Source organism: Podarcis melisellensis (assembly GCF_964234715.1).
Source record: "Podarcis melisellensis genome assembly, chromosome: 1".
In the NCBI taxonomy this organism is placed as follows: domain Eukaryota; kingdom Metazoa; phylum Chordata; class Lepidosauria; order Squamata; family Lacertidae; genus Podarcis; species Podarcis melisellensis.
In genome coordinates this window covers 46,191,778-46,213,799 of record NC_138528.1, presented here as the reverse complement: position 1 = coordinate 46,213,799, position 22,022 = coordinate 46,191,778, and the positions used below count along the sequence as shown (strand labels likewise).

At 43.5% G+C, this 22,022-nt stretch overlaps 1 protein-coding gene across 3 annotated transcripts in view; it reads right to left on the bottom strand.

Moving 5' to 3' along the window:
* Positions 1–20,797, bottom strand: part of COX16 (cytochrome c oxidase assembly factor COX16) — a 55,688-nt gene extending 34,891 nt beyond the window's left edge. The window contains exons 1-2 of one of the 3 annotated variants that reach the window (XM_081890838.1): positions 20,340–20,498; positions 2,165–2,242 (exon numbers count right to left, since the gene is read on the bottom strand). In XM_081890838.1, coding sequence (XP_081746964.1) covers positions 2,165–2,242; positions 20,340–20,399 — 138 coding nt within the window. In that variant the 5' untranslated portion in view covers positions 20,400–20,498. Of the gene's footprint in view, positions 1–2,164; positions 2,243–20,339 lie in introns of all 3 variants that reach the window. The other 2 variants (XM_081890839.1, XM_081890840.1) reach the window with 2 other exon arrangements.
* Positions 20,798–22,022: the final 1,225 nt, after the last annotated feature.

Below are 22,022 nucleotides of genomic sequence, written 5' to 3'. Positions count from 1 at the left end.
TAAAGATTCTTGAATGGTCGGATGAAATGGGGGAGGATGAGGGGATTTCACCCCTCCCATACCCAAGAATCTCCTGACCATCTCCTGAGGTCTTTGCTGACTCCACAGAGAGGAGGAGCAATGTATTGCTCTCTACTTAATTAGTCATGTGAGTGAATCTCAATGTGTGTGAGAGAGTCAGTCAGTGAGCCGGAGAGAGAGTGCAAGAGATATTATTTAGAGATAAGATTGCTGCTGCAGGCACTCAGAATATTTAGCTCTGTATATAGTTTGTATAATAGTTGTAGTTGTAGAATAAAAAGAAGATATTTTACAGAGCTGCTCTCCGAGTGGTTTATACTCTGCAAGACTCTGCAAAACGCTGCTGCGCAACGACTGCATTACAGAGAAAGTAAATCCGGTGCTCTCAGCTCCAAGCTGTGAGTCCGCAGCACTGTCACCTGTTCCTGTGGCAAAGGAGGTCTCTGGCAGTGCTACCCAGCTCGCCTAGCCCAGTCGGGGCTGTAGTGCATGAGTCCAGTTGGTACACTGGCTCAAGGGCGATGCTGACATGGTCCACCGCCAATTACCCTATGGAAATATTTCCAAGTGAGAGAGAAGAAAGTAGGGGGAAAGAGGGAATGGGGAAGAAAATATTTTACATGCAAAAGCTCCCTAGTTCAATTTCCAGGCATGTCCAGGTAGGGCTAGGAGCGAATCCTCTCTGAAATCCTGAGGTGCTGCTGCCAGCCAGTACCAGCTGAGTTAGATGGACCAAAGGTCTGAGGTAGGTTCCTAGAATCTATGTATGCAGGTAAAGATCACTTCAGAGCCTGTATCAACTGAACCATCCCTGCCCCTGCTCCTGTGGGGAAGGATCCCAATGACTTTTTATTAGTTAATTTTTAAAAAAATGTAATTTAATGTTTCTGTAAGATGCCTGGGAAGGATTTATATCCTTAACGCCAGGGTAATAAATAAACAACTACAGTGGTACCTCGGGTTGCATATGCTTCAGGTTACATACGCTTCAGATTACAGACTCCGTTAACCCAGAAGTAGTACCTCGGGTTAAGAACTTTGCTTCAGGATGAGAACAGAAATCGCGGCACGACGGCAGCGGGAGGCCCCATTAGCTAAAGTGGTGCTTCAGGTTGAGAACAGTTTCAGGTTAAGAACAGACCTCCGGAACAAATTAAGTACTTAGCCCAAGGTACCACTGTAAAGTCTGCCATGAAGTTATAGTTCATACATTGTTTGCCTACAAACAACTTCTAAGGAGCAGCAGTTTAATGCAATCTGCTCAGCGACCAAAATCATGACTAAACGGTATTACAGATGCCATTCTTGTTTATGTCCTTGCTACTCTCCGATACCAATGAAATATTTTTATGAATTCTTCTCCAACTTTTTGAAGGCAGCCCAGTCCTGTAAGACTAAACCTCAAAAGAGCTGGTCAAGCCTTTTATTTCTTGTTCACTATCCTTCAGACTTTACCTTCTCAGTGCTGCACAGAGTCCATACATATTTTAACACAGAAAGCGGCCTGTGAGGAAATTAAACGTACTGAACCAAAAGGGCAGCTGCCTGGGGTTTCAATGCTCTGAGGGCATACACACAGCTCAGCAAAATGCAAATGTCCTAGTCAATACCAGGGCAAGTTCCAGGTTTGAGGGGGGCATCAGCAAAGTGGCTTTAGGTGGGCTCCCCTCCTACACGAGAGGAGTCTGGTGAATTAATTTCATCTGTAATGAAATTTGCACAAGCTAGAAGCTTCAGTTCATAATCACATTGCCTATATATTTCAAGCCTAACTCCTCAACCAGAATGTTCAGAAATTTCCTTTTAAAATGCAATGTTTGACAAAATTTGCACCAGATTTCAGATTCGTTGCTCTACAAAAAAATAAAATTAAATAGGACTTGAAGCCTAACTTTCCAAGCTGTGCCTTTGCTTGCTGTATGTTGGGATTGTTTGCTGCTATTGTGAAATAGACTTTATGGTCTAATCTGGGACTGCAACTTTCAGTAACCATAGCACGTTGGTTAAGAATGTGTTCATGTTTCAGCTCCCATACATGTATGTGTGCAAGCCTGTGCTGATTGGCAGAACCCAGTGTACAGAGTTTGTCTAGTTCTCTTGAATCTTGTGTTCTCCATGTACAGGGGAGGATAATTCAGCTTACCTTGCTGTGGAGCTTCTGAGCATCATAGCGAATTTGGGCAAACTCACGGAGCCCAAAAGACCCACCAATTATAAGCACCTGAAATATAAAAAAGAGGGGGAAAATAACCAGAATAGAAGCAAAGGAGTACCCAGAACATTGTGAGCTAAAATACACTTTCAAAAAAACAAGAGAGGAAAAAATACCTAGGATAAAAGGAAGGAAAGAAAAATCTAGAACACTACGTACAAAGCTCAGAAGCTGCTGGCATAAGCTGTTGTAAGGACTCTCAGGATAATGCATGTAAAGGTTTTAAACAGTCTAAAGGTGTTAAAGAAATGCCAAGCATGCTATAATACAATAGTGACTCAGACTCATTAGCACAGATTCCATGATGGCCCCTCGGTTTTCCAAAGCACATATATTAGAGTCAAAGCTTAATCTTTGTTCATTGATGCAGGCATGTGCCTATAAGAGAGAGATGCATGGAGAATCTGCTCCAGGGATTTGTTCTAGCTTCTGATAATCTAACTTGATTGACTGTCCATTTCATGTCAAATGGATGGGGCTACTACAGTTTTCATTCACAAACATATCAAAAATGTCTCATTCTTACACAGAGGACTTCAGAAGACTGTTTTTCTGAATCGCTCCTACCTCCCATTATATTTCTGACTGCATGTTTCACCTCCCCCAATGCCTTTTCCCTTTAACAGCATTTAACAGCATTTAGGGAGCCTTAACATCATAGCTCTGGGACTTGTTCTCACCATTTTCAAACTTTTAACAACTGAAGCAACAATGCTCAGCTGGCTCATTCTGGTGCCAAGGTGAAAAGGACCCAATTAAGCTTTTGGAACAAGCCAGCAGATTGGAACCAGAATCCTATGGTATGTTATTATGTAGCTAGATAAATCAGTCCCTTCTGCACCTATATCTTCATTATAGCTAATAGCTCCAAACCTCCGAGACTTATGAATAGGAGCAATATGTAAGAGAGAGAGAGAAATTGATATATCTTATAGGAAGGTGACATTTCTAGCTATCATAAAATGCAAATACAATTTTTGAAATCTTATACCAAGGCAAACATAAAGATGACATGCTCATTGTTGTTGTATAGTCGTTTAGTCGTGTCCGACTCTTCGTGACCCCATGGACCACAGCACGCCAGGCACTCCTGTCTTCCACTGCCTCCCGCAGTTTGGTCAGACTCATGTTTGTAGCTTCGAGAACACCATCCAACCATCTCGTCCTCTGTCGCCCCCTTCTCCTACTGCCCTCCATCTTTCCCAACATCAGAGTCTCTTCTCATGAGGTGGCCAAAGTATTGGAGCCTCAACTTCACGATCTGTCCTTCCGGTGAGCACTCAGGGCTGATTTCCTTAAGAATGGATACGTTTGATCTTCTTGCAGTCCATGGGACTCTCAAGAGTCTCCTCCAGCACCATAATTCAAAAGCATCAATTCTTCGGCGCTCAGCCTTCTTTATGGTCTAGCTCTCACTTCCATACATCACTACTGGGAAAACCATGGCTTTTATTATACGGACCTTTGTTGGCAGGGTGATGTATCTGCTCTTTAAGATGTTGTCTAGGTTTGCCATCGCCTTTCTCCCAAGGAGCAGGGGTCTTTTAATTTCGTGACTGCTGTCACCATCTGCAGTGATCATGGAGCCCAAGAAAGTAAAATCTCTCACTGCCTCCATTTCTTCCCCTTCTATTTGCCATGAGGTGGTGGGCCCAGTGGCCATGATCTTCGTTTTTTTAGATGTTGAGCTTCAGACCATATTTTGCGCTCTCCTCTTTCACCCTCATTAAAACTTTATTTAATTCCTCCTCACTTTCTGCCATCAAGGTTGTGTCATCTGCATATCTGAGGTTGTTGATATTTCTTCCGGCGAACTTAATTCCGGCTTGGGATTCATCCAGCTCAGCCTTTCGCATGATGAATTCTGCATATAAGTTAAATAAGCAGGGAGACAATATACAGCTTTGCCGTACTCCTTTCCCAATTTTGAACCAGTCAGTTGTTCCATATCCAGTTCTAACTGTAGCTTCTTGTCCCACATAGAGATTTCTCAGGAGACAGAGGAGATGATCAGGCACTCCCATTTCTTTAAGAACTTGACATAGTTTGCTGTGGTCGACACAGTCAAAGGCTTTTGCATAGTTAATGAAGCAGAAGTAGATGTCTTTCTGGAACTCTCTAGCTTTCTCCATAATCCAGCGCATGTTTGCAATTTGGTCTCTGGTTCCTCTGCCCCTTCGAAATCCAGCTTGCACTTCTGGGAGTTCTCGGTCCACATACTGCTTGAGCCTTCCTTGTAGAATTTTAAGCATAACCTTGCTAGCGTGTGAAATGAGTGCAATTGTGTGGTAGTTTGAGCATTCTTTGGCACTGCCCTTCTTTGGGATTGGGATGTAGACTGATCTTCAATCCTCTGGCCACTGCTGAGTTTTCCAAATTTGCTGGCATATTGAGTGTAGCACCTTAACAGCATCATCTTTTAAAATTTTGAATAGTTCAGCTGGAATGTCATCACTTCCACTGGCCTTGTTATTAGCAGTGCTTTCTAAGGCCCATTTGACTTCACTCTCCAGGATGTCTGGCTCAAGGTCAGCAACCACACTACCTGGGGTATACGAGACATCCATTTCTCTCTGGTATAGTTCCTCTGTGTATTCTTGCCACCTCTTCTTGATGTCTTCTGCTTCTGTTGGGTCCTTTCCACTTTTGTCTTTTATTATGGCAACCTTTGTACGAAATGTTCCTTTCATATCTCCAATTTTCTTGAACAGATCTCTGGTTTTTCCCATTCTATTGTTTTCCTCTATTTCTTTGCATTGCTCATAGTTCTGTATTAATATACTTCTTTTTGGCGATCCCTCGTAGCCAAGTAAGACTGTCTTCCATGAACATGGTCTTAACGGTGAATCCATAACTGACTTTGGAGGCCAATTCTGGATCCACACGTCCTTCCACAGTGGAGACATAGGTTTCTGGGAGTTGATGACGGTGAGGGTTTGTCAAGCATGCCTTCCTCTTAGCTTATTTCTTCTTTTTGCCCTGAGTTCGAGCTTCTTAGAAGTCCATGACGTCTTTAGTAAGGACTGTTCTACAATTGGAGTGCTCGAGGACCAGTGTTTCCCAGTTATCAGTGCCTATGTTACATTTTTTTTAGGTTTGCCTTGAGTTGGGAATAGAGTAGTTGCTTTGGAAGATGGTAATCAGGCATCTGAACAACATGACCAGTCCAACAAAGTTGATGTTGAAGAATCATTGCTTCAAAACTGGTGATCTTTGTTTTTTTCCAGTACACTGACATTAGTTAGCCTGTCTTCCCAAGTGATGTGTAAAATTGTTTGGAGATACTGCAGCTTTCTCTTTTAATATACAACAAGCGTGCGGAACTCCAAACACTCAGGCCATTTCCCCCAAAATTCACCAGCAAACCACTACTGGCTTTTCAAATACAAGCCTGGTTGGTATAGCCTTTACTACAAAAAGAGGACGAATAGAAGTCTCAGGGTATGACAGGAAATCAAACCATCCAAGTTGAAATTGGGAGGATGATACAGCCATGCCCTCCCCACACAAGCCTTGTACTTAGGAGCCAGAGGATACTTCAGTTCAAATCCCCAATCCCTTTTGATTGGCAAAGGCTCTCCTGAGTTCCTATTTGCCTTATGGCAGGGGTAGACAACCTAAGGCCCGTGGGCCAGATGTAGCCCAAATGCCTACTAGATCCGGCCCGCAGATGGTCCAGGAATCAGTGTATTTTTACATGAGTAGAATGTGTCCTTTTATTTAAAATGCATCTCTGGGTTATTTGTGGGGCATAGGCATTTGTTCATTTCCCCCCCAAAAATATAGTATGGCCCCCCCACATGGCCTGAGGGATGGTGGACTGGCTCACAACCGAGAAAGGTTGCTGACCCCTGCCTTATAGAGTTCCAGCTCTGTGCTCCAAATACCTGAAGCAATCTTCTCTAACTACTGGTGTTCTACTGCCACCATATAGACACTTACATCTTTGACTGATTTTGTCACAGCCTCAATATGTTGACCTAACAGGAGATGTAGTTTGAATGAACAAATATTTATTATTATAGTAACAGCTGAATATAACAAGTTCTTATTGTTTGTTTTCAATAACAGTGCTTGGATACTTTGTATTACATAACATGCGCCTAGAATTCTATTCCTAATGCAAGTTCTAATCCTATCTTATACTTCCCCCTACTCCTCAGTGCCACACCAGCCAACCTTCTTCTTCCTCCAAAACCCAACTACCTCTTTTCCTCACACGCAACTGTTCTAAAAGTCACACTCCACTCTTAGCCAATCAGCGTAAGACATGTGCCAATATCTCATTCACACCTTACTTTATATCTTCCAACTATCTCTCTAAATAACATTCTACTGTATATCTCTTAACATACAAATCTGCGCAAGTCAGTGACAATGACAAACACCACAGACACTTTTTGCAAAAATAATAATAACAATAATAATTTATTATTTATACCCCACCCATCCGGCTGGGTTTCCCCAGCTACTCTAGGCAGCTCCCAACAGATTAAAAACAGAATAAAACATCAAATATTAAAAACTTCCCTAAACAGGGCTGCCTTCAGATGTCTTCTAAAAGTCAGATAGTTATTTACAGTCACACCTTGGGATGAATACGCTTCAGGTTAAGCGTTTTCGGGTTGCGCTCCGCAGCAACCCAGAAGTAACGGAACTCGTTACTTTCAGCTTTCGCCGCTTGCGCATGCGCAGACGCTCAAAATGATGTCATGCACATGAGCGGAAGTGGCAAAATGCGACCCACAGATGCACAGTCGCGTGTTACGTTCACTTCAGGATGCGAACAGGGCTCCGGAACAGATCCTGTTTGTATCCAGAGGTACCACTGTATTTCCTTGACATATGAAGGCAGGGCGTTCCACAGGGCAGGCGCCACCACCGAGAAGGCCCTCTGTCTGGTTCCCTGTAATCTCACAGTGAGGGAACCACCAGAAGGCCCTCGGAGCTGGACCTCAGAGTCCAGGCAGAACGATGGGGGTGGAGACGCTACTTCAGGTATACTTTCACCCATTTTGTAAAGCATCCCACCTTAGTGTGTGTGTTGCAGGGATGAGGGATCTGAAGACCTCCAGATATTGCTGGACCCTAACTCCCATTAGCTGTAGCCAAGCTGGCCAAAGATCAGGAAGGATCAAATTTGTAGATGGGCAACAATTGGAGGGCCACAAGTTTCCCACCCCTGATTTACTGGGAGGAGCTGCAAACAAGGGCAAAAAACCATTCAGGGTGAAAGAATCATTGCCTTCAAGCTGAATGACTTTGTGACATTGGTTACCTACATAGCATTGTAGCATCCTTATTTACAACAGGATTTCCAACTGGCTGGGATTAGTCCCAGAAACAATCAGAAACAGTACTAAGAGGAAATTAAAAGGGGTAACTTGCAGACATTCAACAAAAGCCTAGGAACAAGTATGGGGTTTAATGCAGTGTGTTTGTCTTCCTTTAAAAATTTAAAACTGCTTTAAATGAACACACATGCTCATAATTTCTTCTTTAATGGTTATTACCGCAGTAATCATTTGTACAGGGGCTGACATAAAAAAGGTTAACTGAATGCAGTTTTGCTCTCCATTGATTTACTGAGTATATACATTCCAACAAACCCACAAACCCACAGCAACATGCCCATGTGAATAATAGCTGTGCAGGACTGAAACAGCTGTACCAGGAGGGCCCGGCTTCTCAACAGTGAAACTAATTATAAAGCAACACTTAGCTGTGCTAGATCCATTAAGACGTTGTTTACCTCTCTTGAAGCTTGCAAAGTGTATGCAGTAGTGTCCATGTTTCTGTTACATTTCATTAGCATATAGATATTGAGTATATCATAACCTGATTTTCCCCCATAAAGAAATTGACCAATATTTCACATACCAGAAAAAGGCTAAGGGTGAAATCCTATACATGTCTATTGAAAACTGGTACTATTGAGTTCAATGGGGATGACTTCCAGGCAAGTGGGCTTTGGATTGAAGACTAATTGAAATAGTGTGTACATAAATTTTTAAAACTCAGGTGTGTTTAAGGTCCAGAGAGGTCACTGGAGCTTGTGTCTGATGGATGTCTGCAACTGTCTACAAAGATGTGTAGAAACTAAGACAGATGCTACTATTGCGTTTTTAGCTTTTGTAGCGCCTGCTGTTTTTATGGGGGGGGTGAGTTATTGCTATAATTTATTTTTTATGATTTTATATAAGCTGCCTTGGGCATCAACTGATGGAAAGGCATAGTGTATTGATTTTTTTTTAAAGACCCATAATCTTGGCCTTCCAAAAGGCAGAGAAGAATTTACAGATCATCTTCACACACCATGTATTTTCCTTTCGTCCAGGGGTATACAGTACCATGCTTGTAGCATTATTACTGTAACAGTTAACAGTTAGCATTCTCTACTGTAAGCATTTACGTGTTGGGTCAGAGGTTTTTCACATTTGAGATTAACAACATGAGGAGTCTGCTAATAAAATGAGGTCTGTGTGGCGCACAAGAAAACCAGGAGAATTAGGTTTTGAACTTACATGCAGAATTGTCTCACTTTGACTCTGGCTACTGTAAAGCCATGAAAACATGGCTACGTTAATAGGTTTTTGCATTTTACATCTGAAGGTCACCTTTAACAACACCGAACACCAATACTCCTCACTTAGACCGTGCTTTACAAACTAACCTGGAAACAAGCCAACAGCACAGCTTTCAGAACTATCACTTGATTCAATATTCAAAGAAGGATTTTGTTGATGTTTCAGTGAGCTCACACCAAGACACACACCAAAAGCAACATTTTTTAATGAAATTATATATGCACAGAATGCAAGGTAGAATGAAACATGGGATGCGACACAGAAGCGCCATCTGTCACATATGCTCAGCAACCTCAGTAACTGTTTCATGAAGAAATTGACATTAATTTCTGTTCAATAGCATTGTGAAAAACTAATTTCTGTTATTTTACTGAAAAGCATGTTAAGTAAACAAATACAGAGAGAGCACTGTACACAGAGGATATTAATGCCCATCAACACAAGACAGGCATAAAGAAAGACTGAATAAGTCAGGCCTCCTCAAACCCTGTGTTCTGCTACAGATTCCAGACTCACCAAATTATTCAGTAAAATCTAAAGCAGCCAACCCTTAGGTTAGCAAAACAACAAGCAGCAATTTCTCCAGCACTGCCTAGCAATTTGCAATGTTAGATCACCTCTGTTGCTAGAGAAACTCATTCCGTTGTTGTAGCACTGATTTTGAAAGCCAGATTACAAAATTACATTCCCTTTGTCATAAATCCCTAAATTAATCACATCACAATATTCACTGCTGGCAACACAGATCATGCACTGGTGAAAAGAAAGCCGGGGAAATGTTATGAAATATTTTACTTGAAGAGGGAATGTGATAATTTTCAAGCCTCTTCTTTAAGACTGTTGTTGTTGAAGCCTCCAGCTATGCATTGTGCAGCTGCAGAACTGGAACAGTCAAATGAAATATTCTCTTTTTACTTCACAGTGATGGGAATTAAAGAGATTTGGGGGGGAGTTTTCCTTTTTTAAAGAAAAACTGCTGTGTGTGCATTTTAGAGCTGCTGAAAGGTCCCAATGTGACAGCTCTGAAAACTACAGTTCTTCATTTATTCAAGTACAGCAGGGGCACAAAAAGCAAAACCCCAAAAAACCAAATGCTGGCTACCAATATGGCTCAGCCCCAGACACCCTAAAGAGTCCCCAATCTTTTATCTTTCAGAATAATATGGGTTTTGCTAGAAGGCAGCTCTCCCAAACAGCTCAGGTGTACCTAAACATTTGTAACTGTGTTGTTCCATTCTTCAGGAAGCTATGTGTCATCAAAATGTTTTTGTCCAGGAGACCTTGCTCTGCAATTGCAAGCTTTGAACACATAGGTGAGACTTTAGAAATATCACCAACCACTTATCCTGTCACTTTTCAACTTAAATTAAGCACAGCCAACTTTGGGTTTCTCAGCAGCCTCTGAATTCTCAGCAGTCTAGTAGCCTGGATGCATAGCTTGCTGTATGAATCATACTGTGACAAATGTAGCATCATTCCTTAGATGTCGTATCCATACCTACAACTTTGTCAAGACAATTATCTTCGTTGTCACACACAGGAACATAAGATGGCCTATCTAGGCCATCATCCTGTTCTCACAGTAGTCAACCAGATGCCTGTGGGAAGCCTGCAACACAGACCAGAGCGCAACAGCACTCTGCCTCCCTGCGATTCCCAGCATACTGCCTCCAAAAGTGGAAGCAAAACACAGCCATAGTGGTTGGTAGCCACTTCTCATCCCTGCATTCGTCTCATCTTCTTTTAAAACTATCCAAGTTGGTGGCCATCACTGCCTCAGGTGGAAGCAAGTTCCATAGTTTAACTATGCACTGCTTGAAAAAAATACTTTCTTTTATATGTCCTGGATCTTTCAACATTCAGCTTCATTGTTATTAGAGAGAACTTTTCTTTACTCAGTTTCTCTGGGCCAACCATAATTTTAAAAACAAGAGCCCTCCTTGCTCATCAGCAAGTGGTTCTCAGGCACATTGCCTCTGAACTCTTGAGGTTCCGTATAATCATCACCACACTACTTCTCCATTAATATATCACATCCCCTTTCAAGTCGTGTGAGTGGCCACTGCCTTAGTACCTTGTGGCAGCAATTTACTCCATGAAGAAGCACTTTCCTTTATCTGTCCTGAATCTTCCAACATTCAGCTTCATCAGATGTTATGGAGGAGGAAGAAAAACATTTCTGTCTCCACTTTCTTCATGCCTCATCTCAACTTTTCTCTAAACTAGTAAGTTTAGAGCAACCTTTCTTCACAGGGGAGTTGCTTTACTCACTTGATCATTTTGGTTGCCCTTCTCTGAACCTTTTCACAGCATAGATCTCTACAGACCTGCCCTATCCCTTCATCTTTCATCTCAAGCAACACTGATCCCAGAAAGTCCCCCTACTATCAGTCTCAGTACAGTATGCAAGAGTCACCTGGGAAATGAGTACAGAAGCACACTCACAAACAAACCAATATTGCTATGTATGACTAGACAAGTCCCTCAAAACACATGTTTTGCAAACGTGTGGGTACGCTCACATTTCATACACCCCTAAATCAGAGTTTATTTTAAATAGCCATTCCCAAATTCGGCCCTCCAGCTGTTTTGGGACTACAATTCCCATCACCCCTGACCACTGGTCCTGTTAGCTAGGGATGATGGGAGTTGTAGTCCCAATACAGCTGGAGGGCCGAGTTTGCAGATGCCTGATTTTAAACAATTATTTTAAAACGACACGCAAACCAGGCCTGTGGCCATCAGGTCTTTTGGACTTGCTCTGAATAGCCAGCTTCATGTATTATCATTCTCTCAACTTCCAACTGTAGTCTTTTGTGTTCTTACACAAATGTAGCCAAACGATGGCACCACCAATACATGGAAGGGCAGTACTCCAAGGTCTGTATGAGTACAACTGAGGGGGAGATACCCCCCAAAAAACCCCAGTCCAATGAGAATTCAATGGCCATAGAACATTGGCTGGTTGAAAGCAAAAAAATCTGAAAACCAACTAGAAGAATAGTTGAAAAGGGGTGTGTCCAACTGACTGGAACAGTGAACAGGAACGTGTCAGGCTGCAGTACTTTTTGCACATCCCACTTATATATGCCACCAGCAAGCTAACATACATAGAATGGTTGGTGGCGCTAATGATTTTTTGCTGTTTTGTGCCACATCTCAAAGCCTTGCTACTTGCAGAAGACATTTCTCCCGATAAAATAAAGATGTAATCAGTAGGCTGGAAAACCATCTAGGTTAAATAAAAAAAGATGTAGACTGACATCAGCCTTATTTGGTTCGCCTAATCTAGTTTATGAGTGTCCTGAGGAATTCTGAGAGTGACAACCATGAAATACCACTTGCCAGGCCTTTGGCTCTTCCATTTGGTTGGAAACAAGCTGGTTTTGTCCTTGATTCCAAGAGAGGATCACTCTGGTCATAAGATGCCTATCCTAAAGCAATTTTTATGGATGAGTGGGAAATGCTAGCTTCATACTTCCTTCCATCTTGAATGGAGAGGTAAAAACAAAAGCTGCACATTTAATCACAAAGGACTCCCTGTTGAGCAAATAACCTGCTCCTCTGAGCCACACAAGAGTTTCTGGATAGGGAGGGGGAACGTTTGTCCCTCCAAAGGTTCACAGAATCATATAATCGTAGCGTTGGAAGGGACCCAAGGGTCATCTAGTCCAAAACCCCCAAAATGCAGGAATCTCAGCTAGAGCATCCATGACAGATGGCCATCCAACCTCTGCTTACAAACCTCCAATGAAGGAGAGTCCACAACCTCCTGAGGAGTCCGTTCCACTGTCCAACAGATCTTATCATCATTAAGTTATTCCTGATGTTTAGTCGGGAGTGTCCTTTCTTTTAACTTGAAGTCAGAGCAAGAGAAAACAAACTTGTTCCCTCTCCCATGTGACGTGATTGCAACTTCTGTCATCCCTAACTGATGAGCTGATGGGAATTGTAGTCTAACAACATCCAGGGGCCACAGTCCCCCTACCCCTGTCCAGTAAAAAAAGAAGCTCCCTTAGGCAAATTAATGTGATGAAGTACAGAAAAGATATTTTGCAAAGAACACAAAGAACCCTCTAAAAAGAAGGCAGCCCATATGTTCCTCAGTGCAAGCATGAGCAAAAATGGCTCCTTCAACCAGACTGTTGTCATTTTGCATTACACACAGTGCTTGGCCAGGTCAGATAACAAGGGAATTAACACAGCTGCTTGAAGAACAAGTCTGTTTTGGTGGGTCAAGAACAGCTTTCCTGTTAAAAACAGGGCTGTCCCTTTCTTCCTTTAAAACAAGACACGTTGCATTTTAAGAAGTGAAGAATTCTCTCCCATCTTCATTTCAGCTCCATATGCAACCAGCCTGTCATTGCTTTTTTTTTTTTTTTTAAAAAGAAACATCTGTAGATACCTAAAGACTAGTATTATTTCTTCAGTAGCTTCCACACAACAGGGAAGCGAAACACCACACACCCCAACACAAGGAATTAATATTCCCTTTTATCACCCAGTGTTCCATGATGTAAGAAATACTGGGCAGAAACAAAGGATAAAGATTTGGAGCCCCCCAACTCTGCAGTTGAGGACAGAGGTGCCTGGCGTTCTCTGGTCCATGGGGTCACGAAGAGTCGGACACGACTAAACGACTAAACAACAACAACAACAACAACTCTGCAGTTAAACGCTGCTGCTCTTTCATTAGTTGGGCAGTGACTTTTCCTGGCCAGTTAAATGGACTGCAGCAGAGTTGCTGAACTACAACTCCCATCACCCCTGGCCAATGGGCATGCTTGCTGGAGCTGATGGGAGCTGTAGTTCAGCAACATCTGGAAGGTAAAAGTTCCCCACACCTGGACTACAGGGTAAAATAAGAAGCTGTGGCAAAACAGCCAAATTCTGAAAGGAGAAAAAGGACTGGGAGGGGCAAAGGTCAAAACTGAGGAACAGAATGGGATGACAAAAAAGCAGCTAAGAGTTCCTCTAAATGACAGCATCACCTGCAAAGTACTCATGCTCCCTAAACATGAGGATGGGATGGAGCAATGCTCAATTTCTGAGAATGGCTGAGCAACAGACTTAGTGCGAATGGGCCTCCTTTTCTGTGGTCCATTAAAATTAATGGCATACCACTATCTGTGGTGTACCATGTTTGAATGGCAAAGGCATGTAGAGACAGTTTTCCTTAAGCAGCTGGCTCACAGGTATGGGATGCTCTCCCCTACGGGCTTAGGGTTCACCTTTGCATGAGCATTTTCTGAGGGCAGCTTGGAATAGTATCTGGCTAGTGTTATTTCTTCATGGTTTCCAATACATAGACAAACCACTTGACTTCAGGCTTTCATCTTTCTTCTTCCAACATTAAACAGCAGAATGTGTACTATTACACCTCCCACTGCATCTATTGCCCATGGCATCAGCCATCACGAACGATAAAAGACAAACAAAAAACAACAGATGACAGTCATGGCAAATACAGAGATGAAAATTTGTTTTCCTAACACAATTAATTTAAGCAACGGGCGAAGTGTCAGCCAGTGTGATGGCTGATTTTATTTTGTCCTATAGAAGTCATGACAATCATTTCTAGAGGATAATATAAAATAGCTGCAGTCACCAGCTTGTGATTGTGATTAGGCAAAACTTGCCAGCCGGCCCTATAGATGCACCTAAGCTCAGCAGCTTTATTTTCTTATAGAAGTGAATGGAAGCCATTCACTTCAATGGGAAAGAATAAAGCACCAGCAGTGCATGAGAACCCTTCAGAGAACAGGATGACATTCCAGTCGTGCTGCCTGCCTAACTAAAAATAAACCACATATGATTGCATAGAGACAATATCAAGATTTTTACACCTATCTTCTGTTGGTTTTAAAGGGACACTTTTCAGATGGAGTTAGTGTTCCAAATATGAAATTCTGCATGTTCAGGAAACAGTATAATAGCAGTTTTATTGTACCAGTGACAAAGAACTTTGCTGTCCCAGTACAGTATGCAAGAGTCACATGGGGAATGAATCATTGGCAGCTGCAACTATTATCAGAAAAGTGAATTCAACACCATATTTTAGAAACAGGAGCACCATCTACTGTATTTGAGAGCTAGGTACACTTCAAATAGAATTTCCGAAAAGAAAAAGCTCTCATGGCTCTTAGAAATCAGTACAAAGTAGTAAGAGGCAAGGAGATGTGAAAATCCAAGCATGCGGAACAACCTCTTGTGAGACATATAGTACATATCTACAAGGTCACAAGAATTCATCCCAGCATCTGGACAGATGTTCCCATCCTGGTGCTGTGGGACTTCACACCCTGCAGCGCATAAGCTGTTAAACAGTGTTCCATGCCATCTTACATCACTCTCTTAGGTTCTTGCTGGCTTATGCTAGGCACTGATATGATCACACATATTGTCAAGTTCAAAGGTGAAGAAAGCCAGATTGGAGAATTCCCCAGAATAATCATTGTATTCGGCAGATTTACCTGTGTTAGTTATTTTAATCCCCTATAAATCAACTTCTTCTTTGTTCTAAAAGTTTATTTGGTTATTTAATTCACAGTCCTAGCCTTCCTAATCCTGAAATAAATGGAAGAGTTACAATAGATTAAAACATAAGCAATATTGGTTTTTATTGGGGGTTTTTAAAGTAAAAGGCAACTGACACATGGTAAAACTTGATTTCCCTAGAATACTACTATCCACTTGGTAAGTGGACTCACTACTCAGAAATGAGTCACACCAGTTGCACAATGGCCATTTTCTAGGACGTTGTTTTTTTTAAGGATGTGAAAAATGACAAAAAGAGCAGAAGGGCACATATAAAGGATCCACATTGCTCATGCTATTGTTCTACTAAGCCAAGATGTCATAAAAAAACCAAGCGGGAAAGCAGCAGAGTTTACAATCAGCACCAAATTGAAACAGCATCGAATGTAAGATGCACTTTTAAGGGAAAACTGGAAGCATACACCAAAGCTCCTAATTCTTCCTTTGCAGCTGCAACTTTATTTATCACATGTTTTGTGTCATATAGGTCACATACCAGAAGTTCCACACCCATGTGCTCTGGTTTTTCTAAGCAAGAACACAAGAAACTGACAAGATTCCTGTAAAAAAAATTTGTAGCTGATCATAGCCTTGCTAATTTTATTCTCATGATGTTTGTATAGGTTGTTCTATGCACATAAGGCTCAGGAGAGAGACCTTTGCTGGGGTCTCTGAAGGCAGGATACATTAGATTTTACTTAAATTGAAAAGTCTTCAATGTTATTAGCAGATAGCAATAGGGTAACTGTAGGGAAAGCATGCAGTTCCCATGTCTGATATCAAAGTCTGCTAGACTTTCAGCAAAATCAAATTCACTGTCACTTGCCTTTCTTTGGGACCCCAGAAACTAAGAATTCTACATTCTTCCTGTACTATGTCTACCTGCTGGGTAGAGAAATAAGTATGGAACAATCTAACAAAGCTACAACTGGGAGAATTCTACAAAGCCTTCCACAATTCATTCTTTCCTTTAAAAAAAAGTTACGCACAAACACACAATAGCAGGGGTTTTGGGGTGGGGATTCAAACAACTTTTACCCATAGCTGTCAACTTACAGATTTGAAAATAAGGGACCAGCAGCCAAAATAAGGGATTTTAGTCTACCAGCTGAAATACGAAGTTAAAAGGGACCAGATAATTTTGGAGAGCAGCGCCGGTTTTTAACCCTTCGTTTCCAGAGGCTGCCGCTCAAGACACCAGCCGATGAAACACTGCAATTAAATAACTACAAGCAGCCACCACTTTTCACGCAAAACGAAGTCCAAGCTACGAAGATGCTGCTGCAGTTCTGTATCTTTTCTCTCGTGCTCCATCTGCAGCTCTCAATTCCATCAGGTGGGGCAGGAGGAAGGGGGGGGGGAAATAGTGCCCGAAGTAAACCCACAGATCAGACCATCTATGCTAGTCTACCACTACAAATCTATGGGAGAAGTGCTTGCGGTCCTTCCCTTGTAGCCCTTGGAACACCTGCCTGCGTCTCCGCCTCCTCCTCTTCCTCCTCTCTCTGAACTGCTTTCTCTATGGTTGCCCTTGCTCTCCTCTCAAGGCACCTCAGCAATTCATAGGCCATGCCAGGCTGCCCATCTCATCCGGGTCCTTCGGCGGCACAGCCGCAGTACGGCCTAGCGGGAGCGGTGGCGACGGGCAGAGGGGAGGCCCTAGACAGAGACGTTTAGTTTGGCGGCCACGAGGCTGGTGAGAGGGGCCGGAGGGGGGCAGGCCAGGCAGCCAAGCAACACAGTTGGAGCCTCCCTCCTCCCTGGCTGGCAGGGAGGGACAGAAGCTGCTTCCTTTGAAACCCGGGAAATTTAAGGGACATCCATCAATTAAGGGTCAGCAGCGGGACATGGCGCTGGGATAAGGGACTGTCCCTCCAAATAAGGGACGCTTGACAGCTATGCTTTTACCCAGTGTGCTATGACTTCCCTATACCAAGTTTATTGTATTATTTTGTATTGTATTAGGCTGAATAGTACTATGGTATTTTTACATCAATTCTTATGCTTTTGTGTGTGTGTTTGTGCCTTTAACAGCCCGGGTTTTAGTGCTACTTATCTCAATGACCTGTCACATATATTAACGCTAACAAACAAATAATCCTATTCAGTTAATGACATAGGCAGGATTTATGAATAGATATTGAAGAGAAAGAATCTAATAGGAACCAAGACTGGATTTCAATCATAACACTAAATTCTGTACAAAGTCACATTTGCTGTCTGTTCAGTTTCTGCAGAAGCATGTACCATTGGAACAATGAAAACTGACCAGAATTCTGAAGCTAATGGCACAAAAACCATCATGCAAACAAACCAAAACAAACCCCTTAAGCAAAATCTACTTGTCAGCAAAACAACTGAATCTTAAAAGCCAGCAAACTAAATGTTGTGCAGCCCATCATCTATGCATCATGGCTTTTCAGGTACTCAGCAACTTTTCTAACGTTGGCCCACAACTTATGCACATTTACCTTGTGCACATTCAGCTTTACGCGCATGGCAAAAAATAGTTATTTTAAAGGCCGGAAAAGGGGCAGGGTCCTGGAAAAAATGACTTTGGCAATCCCTTCTACCATTGAACCCAATGGCATTTGACTATATGCAATTTTGGCATTAGGCACGATCTCTGGAACATAACCACTGTGTAAATGCAGTCTTACTGTATTCTAAATGCAGGTGTCATCCAGCCAAACTCCTGAATTTTTGTTGTGCTTTTCCCCTTGTTCTCACCCCTTTGTTTTGTATAATATCTAGGCTGATTAAGAGTTCTGGAGAATTCAAAAGCTTGCTGTTTTCTGACAATTTGGTTGGTCCTCATAAAGGTGCTGCCTTTGCTTTATAAGCATAATAACCTTACCAAGGCCTCACAATACATGGCTGTTAGGATATCCTACTGAGCTTGGTGACTTGGAAGTGAAGTAGGCCTGATTTCAACTATTAAATTACTGAAACGAAGCACTACAAAGATTTTGCCAGAAGGAAACTTCTACAGGAAAATGAGCATTGCTACACAGTTAACCGCAAACGGAATGGTAGCTAAAATTCTTAGAATGTCTGAAAGTCAGCTTATTTATGAATTGAAGTGGCATGATTGGCACTTAGAAAGTATGTTTGCTACCATTATAATAGAAAAAAAACGTTTTTGCTTTGCTAATGCCAAATTTTAAATTTAACTGTCCTCCCTTTGGTAATACTTGTTGCAGCCAACTGGAAATTGCAGGAAAGAGTACTGTTGTGCTCAGGTCCTGCATGCAGGCTTCCCCATAGGCCACTGTGAGAACAGAGTGCCAGATTAGATGGGCTTTTGGCCTGATTCTGTGGGGCTCTTCTTGCATTTAGTCTCCCTGCAATGGCACGGGTTTCAACTGGATGAAGTCCCTTTCAACCTAGTAATGATACCCCAAAGGCATGTGGAAGTTCCTTTCTTCCCCGTGTGGTAACAAAAGAATCTGGAAAGGTCCATCATCTAAGCCGGTACGGCATTTTGAATCTAACGGCATTCGGAGTCTAACGGCAGCCAAGCAGATGCTGCTGGGAAGTTTCCAAGCGGGGCACAAAGACAACAGCCAAGGCATCTGCCGAAGCGCCAGGCACAAAGACAAGAAGGGGGGGAGAAGTTGAAAGAGTGCCACACATCAGCAGCCTTCCAGGGCACTAAGATGGTCACCAGCTGCCTCACATCCGGCTGTGTCTCTCCAATGTCAGGCAAATTGGGGCAGGGCACCAAAGCAGCGGTGCTCTTTCATGCAGTAGTCAGAGCTATGAGCTGTAGAATCGCAGAATCATAGAATCAGAAGGGACCATCTAGTCCAACCCCAGCGATGCGGGAATCATTTTGCCCAAGCCTTGAGATTTAAGTCGAGTCTCCTGCTCTACCAACTGAGCTATCCCACATATGCCTGCTCCATGTATTTCGCTCACACCTGCTTTCCAGTACAGTGGTACCTTGGGTTACATATGCTTCAGGTTACAGACTCGGCTAACCTAAAAACAGTACCTCGGGTCAAGAACTTTACTTCAAGATGAGAACAGAAATCGTGCTCCGGCGGTGCAGCGGCAGCAGGAGGTCCCATTAGCTAAAGTGGTGCTTCAGGTTAAGAACAGTTTCAGGTTAAGAATGGACCTCCAGAACGAATTAAGTACTTAACCTGGGGTACCACTGTACTGGCCGGGACGTGGGTGGCGCTGTGGGTTAAACCACAGAGCCTAGGACTTGCTGATCAGAAGGTCGGCAGTTCGAATCCCTGCGACGGGGTGAGCTCCCATTGCTCGGTCCCTGCTCCTGCCAACCTAGCAGTTCAAAAGCACGTCAAAGTGCAAGTAGATAAATAGGTACCGCTCTAGCGGGAAGGTAAACGACGTTTCCGCGAACTGCTCTGGTTCGCCGGAAGCGGCTTAGTCATGCTGGCCACATGACCCAGAAGCTGTATGCCGGCTCCCTCGGCCAATAAAGCGAGATGAGCACCGGAACCCTAGAGCCGGTCACGACTGGACCTAATGGTCAGGGGTCCCTTTACCCCTTTACCACTGTACTGAGTTACAGCTAACTAAGAAAATTATTGGGGGGGGCGGTTTTCCTTGTTTCTTTACCCGACAAGCACAGCCACCCTCTAAAAACAGGGTCAGTTCTCGAATACTGTACTTTAAAAGTCACGCTGTAATGCGTCTCATGCAATGCGGCAAGAAGAATATAAAGAACGACACACCCCCCCTCTCCGTTTCAGTATATAATCTCATCTGCCCCCCGGGGGGGGGTTGTCACGTGACCCTAGTTAAGCGGGGGGGGGGAGCAGAGCGAGCCGTTGCTGAAACGCTCGCGCCGCCCGACGCAAGGCCTCGTCGCGCCTTCGACGGCCTTCCCGAGAAGGTCTCCCCCTCGCGGACGGTCCGGGGCGCTGCAGCCTCCGCCATTGGCAAACGAAGCCCCGCCCTCCGCCAGCGCTTCGCGGCCCCGCCGCCCCCTTCCCCCGGCCGCCGCTCACCATCATGGGGACTCCATACTGTAGCGTCTTGCTCTTCCGCAGCGCTCGCATTCCGACCATGGCTGGAGCGGCCCAGTATCTCGCCTTCTTGGGCCCGGAGGGGGGGGGGGGAGGCCGTTCCTGCAGCGCTTCCGGCGTCCTCTCGAAACGCTGGTCCCTCGGATCCCGAAGCCGAGAGCAGCCGAGTTCCGACTTGCAAAAAGGGAAACGAGGGTTTGGGGGGGGGGTGGAAATAAAAATAAAAATTTCCACTGGTAGGGACTCCTCGAATGGGAACCCGGTTAGCGGTCCAGATGCCTGAAACCGACGGGAGGAGAACTTGGCAGGCAGAAATTCGACGGGTCGAGTTTCCCCGAATTTGGAGGCAGACAGATAAAGGACATAATTAGTAATTAGTGCTGCTTGTGTCCTCGATTTCACCGAATCATTTCGCGGCTAATTGGTTCCATCCTGAAAGCACATTTCAGCACACCACAAACGTATAAACTAAAGCATATGCTGGCGCCGTGCGGACGACGGGTTATTTCGGATCTTTACCCTAAGCATAAGAAATCAGAACAAATCAAACTTATAAGTTCTACACCATCGTGTAAACAGAAGTCCCATGTACTCATTAGAAATTGGGACTTCCAGATCTGATGGGTGGTGTTTCCAGGCAGATTATCTCAGTGTTTCTTTTTCTATATTTTTTAATATCTGTGTATATGAAGCTGGCTGGTGGGCTATACAGTATTCTGTCTCAAAAACTCCTCATATATGCTTGGCAGCAGTGACACTAGCCTTAAAGAATGAATAAATGACATACTAAATTAGAGCCTGCGAAAGGAAAATAGATCTGAGAAAGCCGTTTTTTAAAGCTATTATGCCCAAACCTAGACACAGCCCCCCCCTTTCCCGGTAATGCGACCATCTTAAAATTGGCAAAGCAGATTTGATCATTGTGCTTGCGTTTATCCACTAGATGGCATATTCTTTATACCAAATGTTAAAGCAATGCATTTCTCCCTGCTATTTTGCAGAGAACAGCTACAGTGGTACCTTGGGTTAAGAATTTAATTCGTTCTGGAGGTCCGTTCTTAACCTGAAACTGTTCTTAACCTGAGGTACCACTTTAGCTACTGGGGCCTCACGCCGCCACCGCACAATTTCTGTTCTCATCCTGAAGCAAAGTTCTTAACCCGAGGTACTATTTCTGGGTTAGCGGAGTCTGTAACCTGAAGCGTCTGTAACCTGAAGCGTATGTAACACGAGGTACCACTGTATTTAAAAAATGGAATGAAATCCTGTTTTCCATGCAGGCTTCTGGATTATACAGAGCTCTGCACCAAACAGAATCAGGAGAGTGTTAAATTATCCTGCTGTTGTTGGCATCCATCTGTCACAAGAGACAATGGAGTGCATCTCTGGGGACGAAGTCAAACTGCTGCGTTAGCAGCACCAAAGTGATCTCCTTGGGGTGCAAGCCTGGGCAGTGTGTATGGAGGTCCTGGGCTGCCCAGATGATAACACACACACCCCTTGGCCTCGCTGATGTGGTCTAAAGGAAAGCAGAGCAATACGTTTGGCACCAGCTAAGCTGTCTGCCTGAGTATGTACAGACCTTAGCTTAAACTGTAGCTTCTGTTTTCTAATTGGATGGAAGTTGATTTGAAGGAAAGCGCATCAAACAGGAGTAATTCTCAA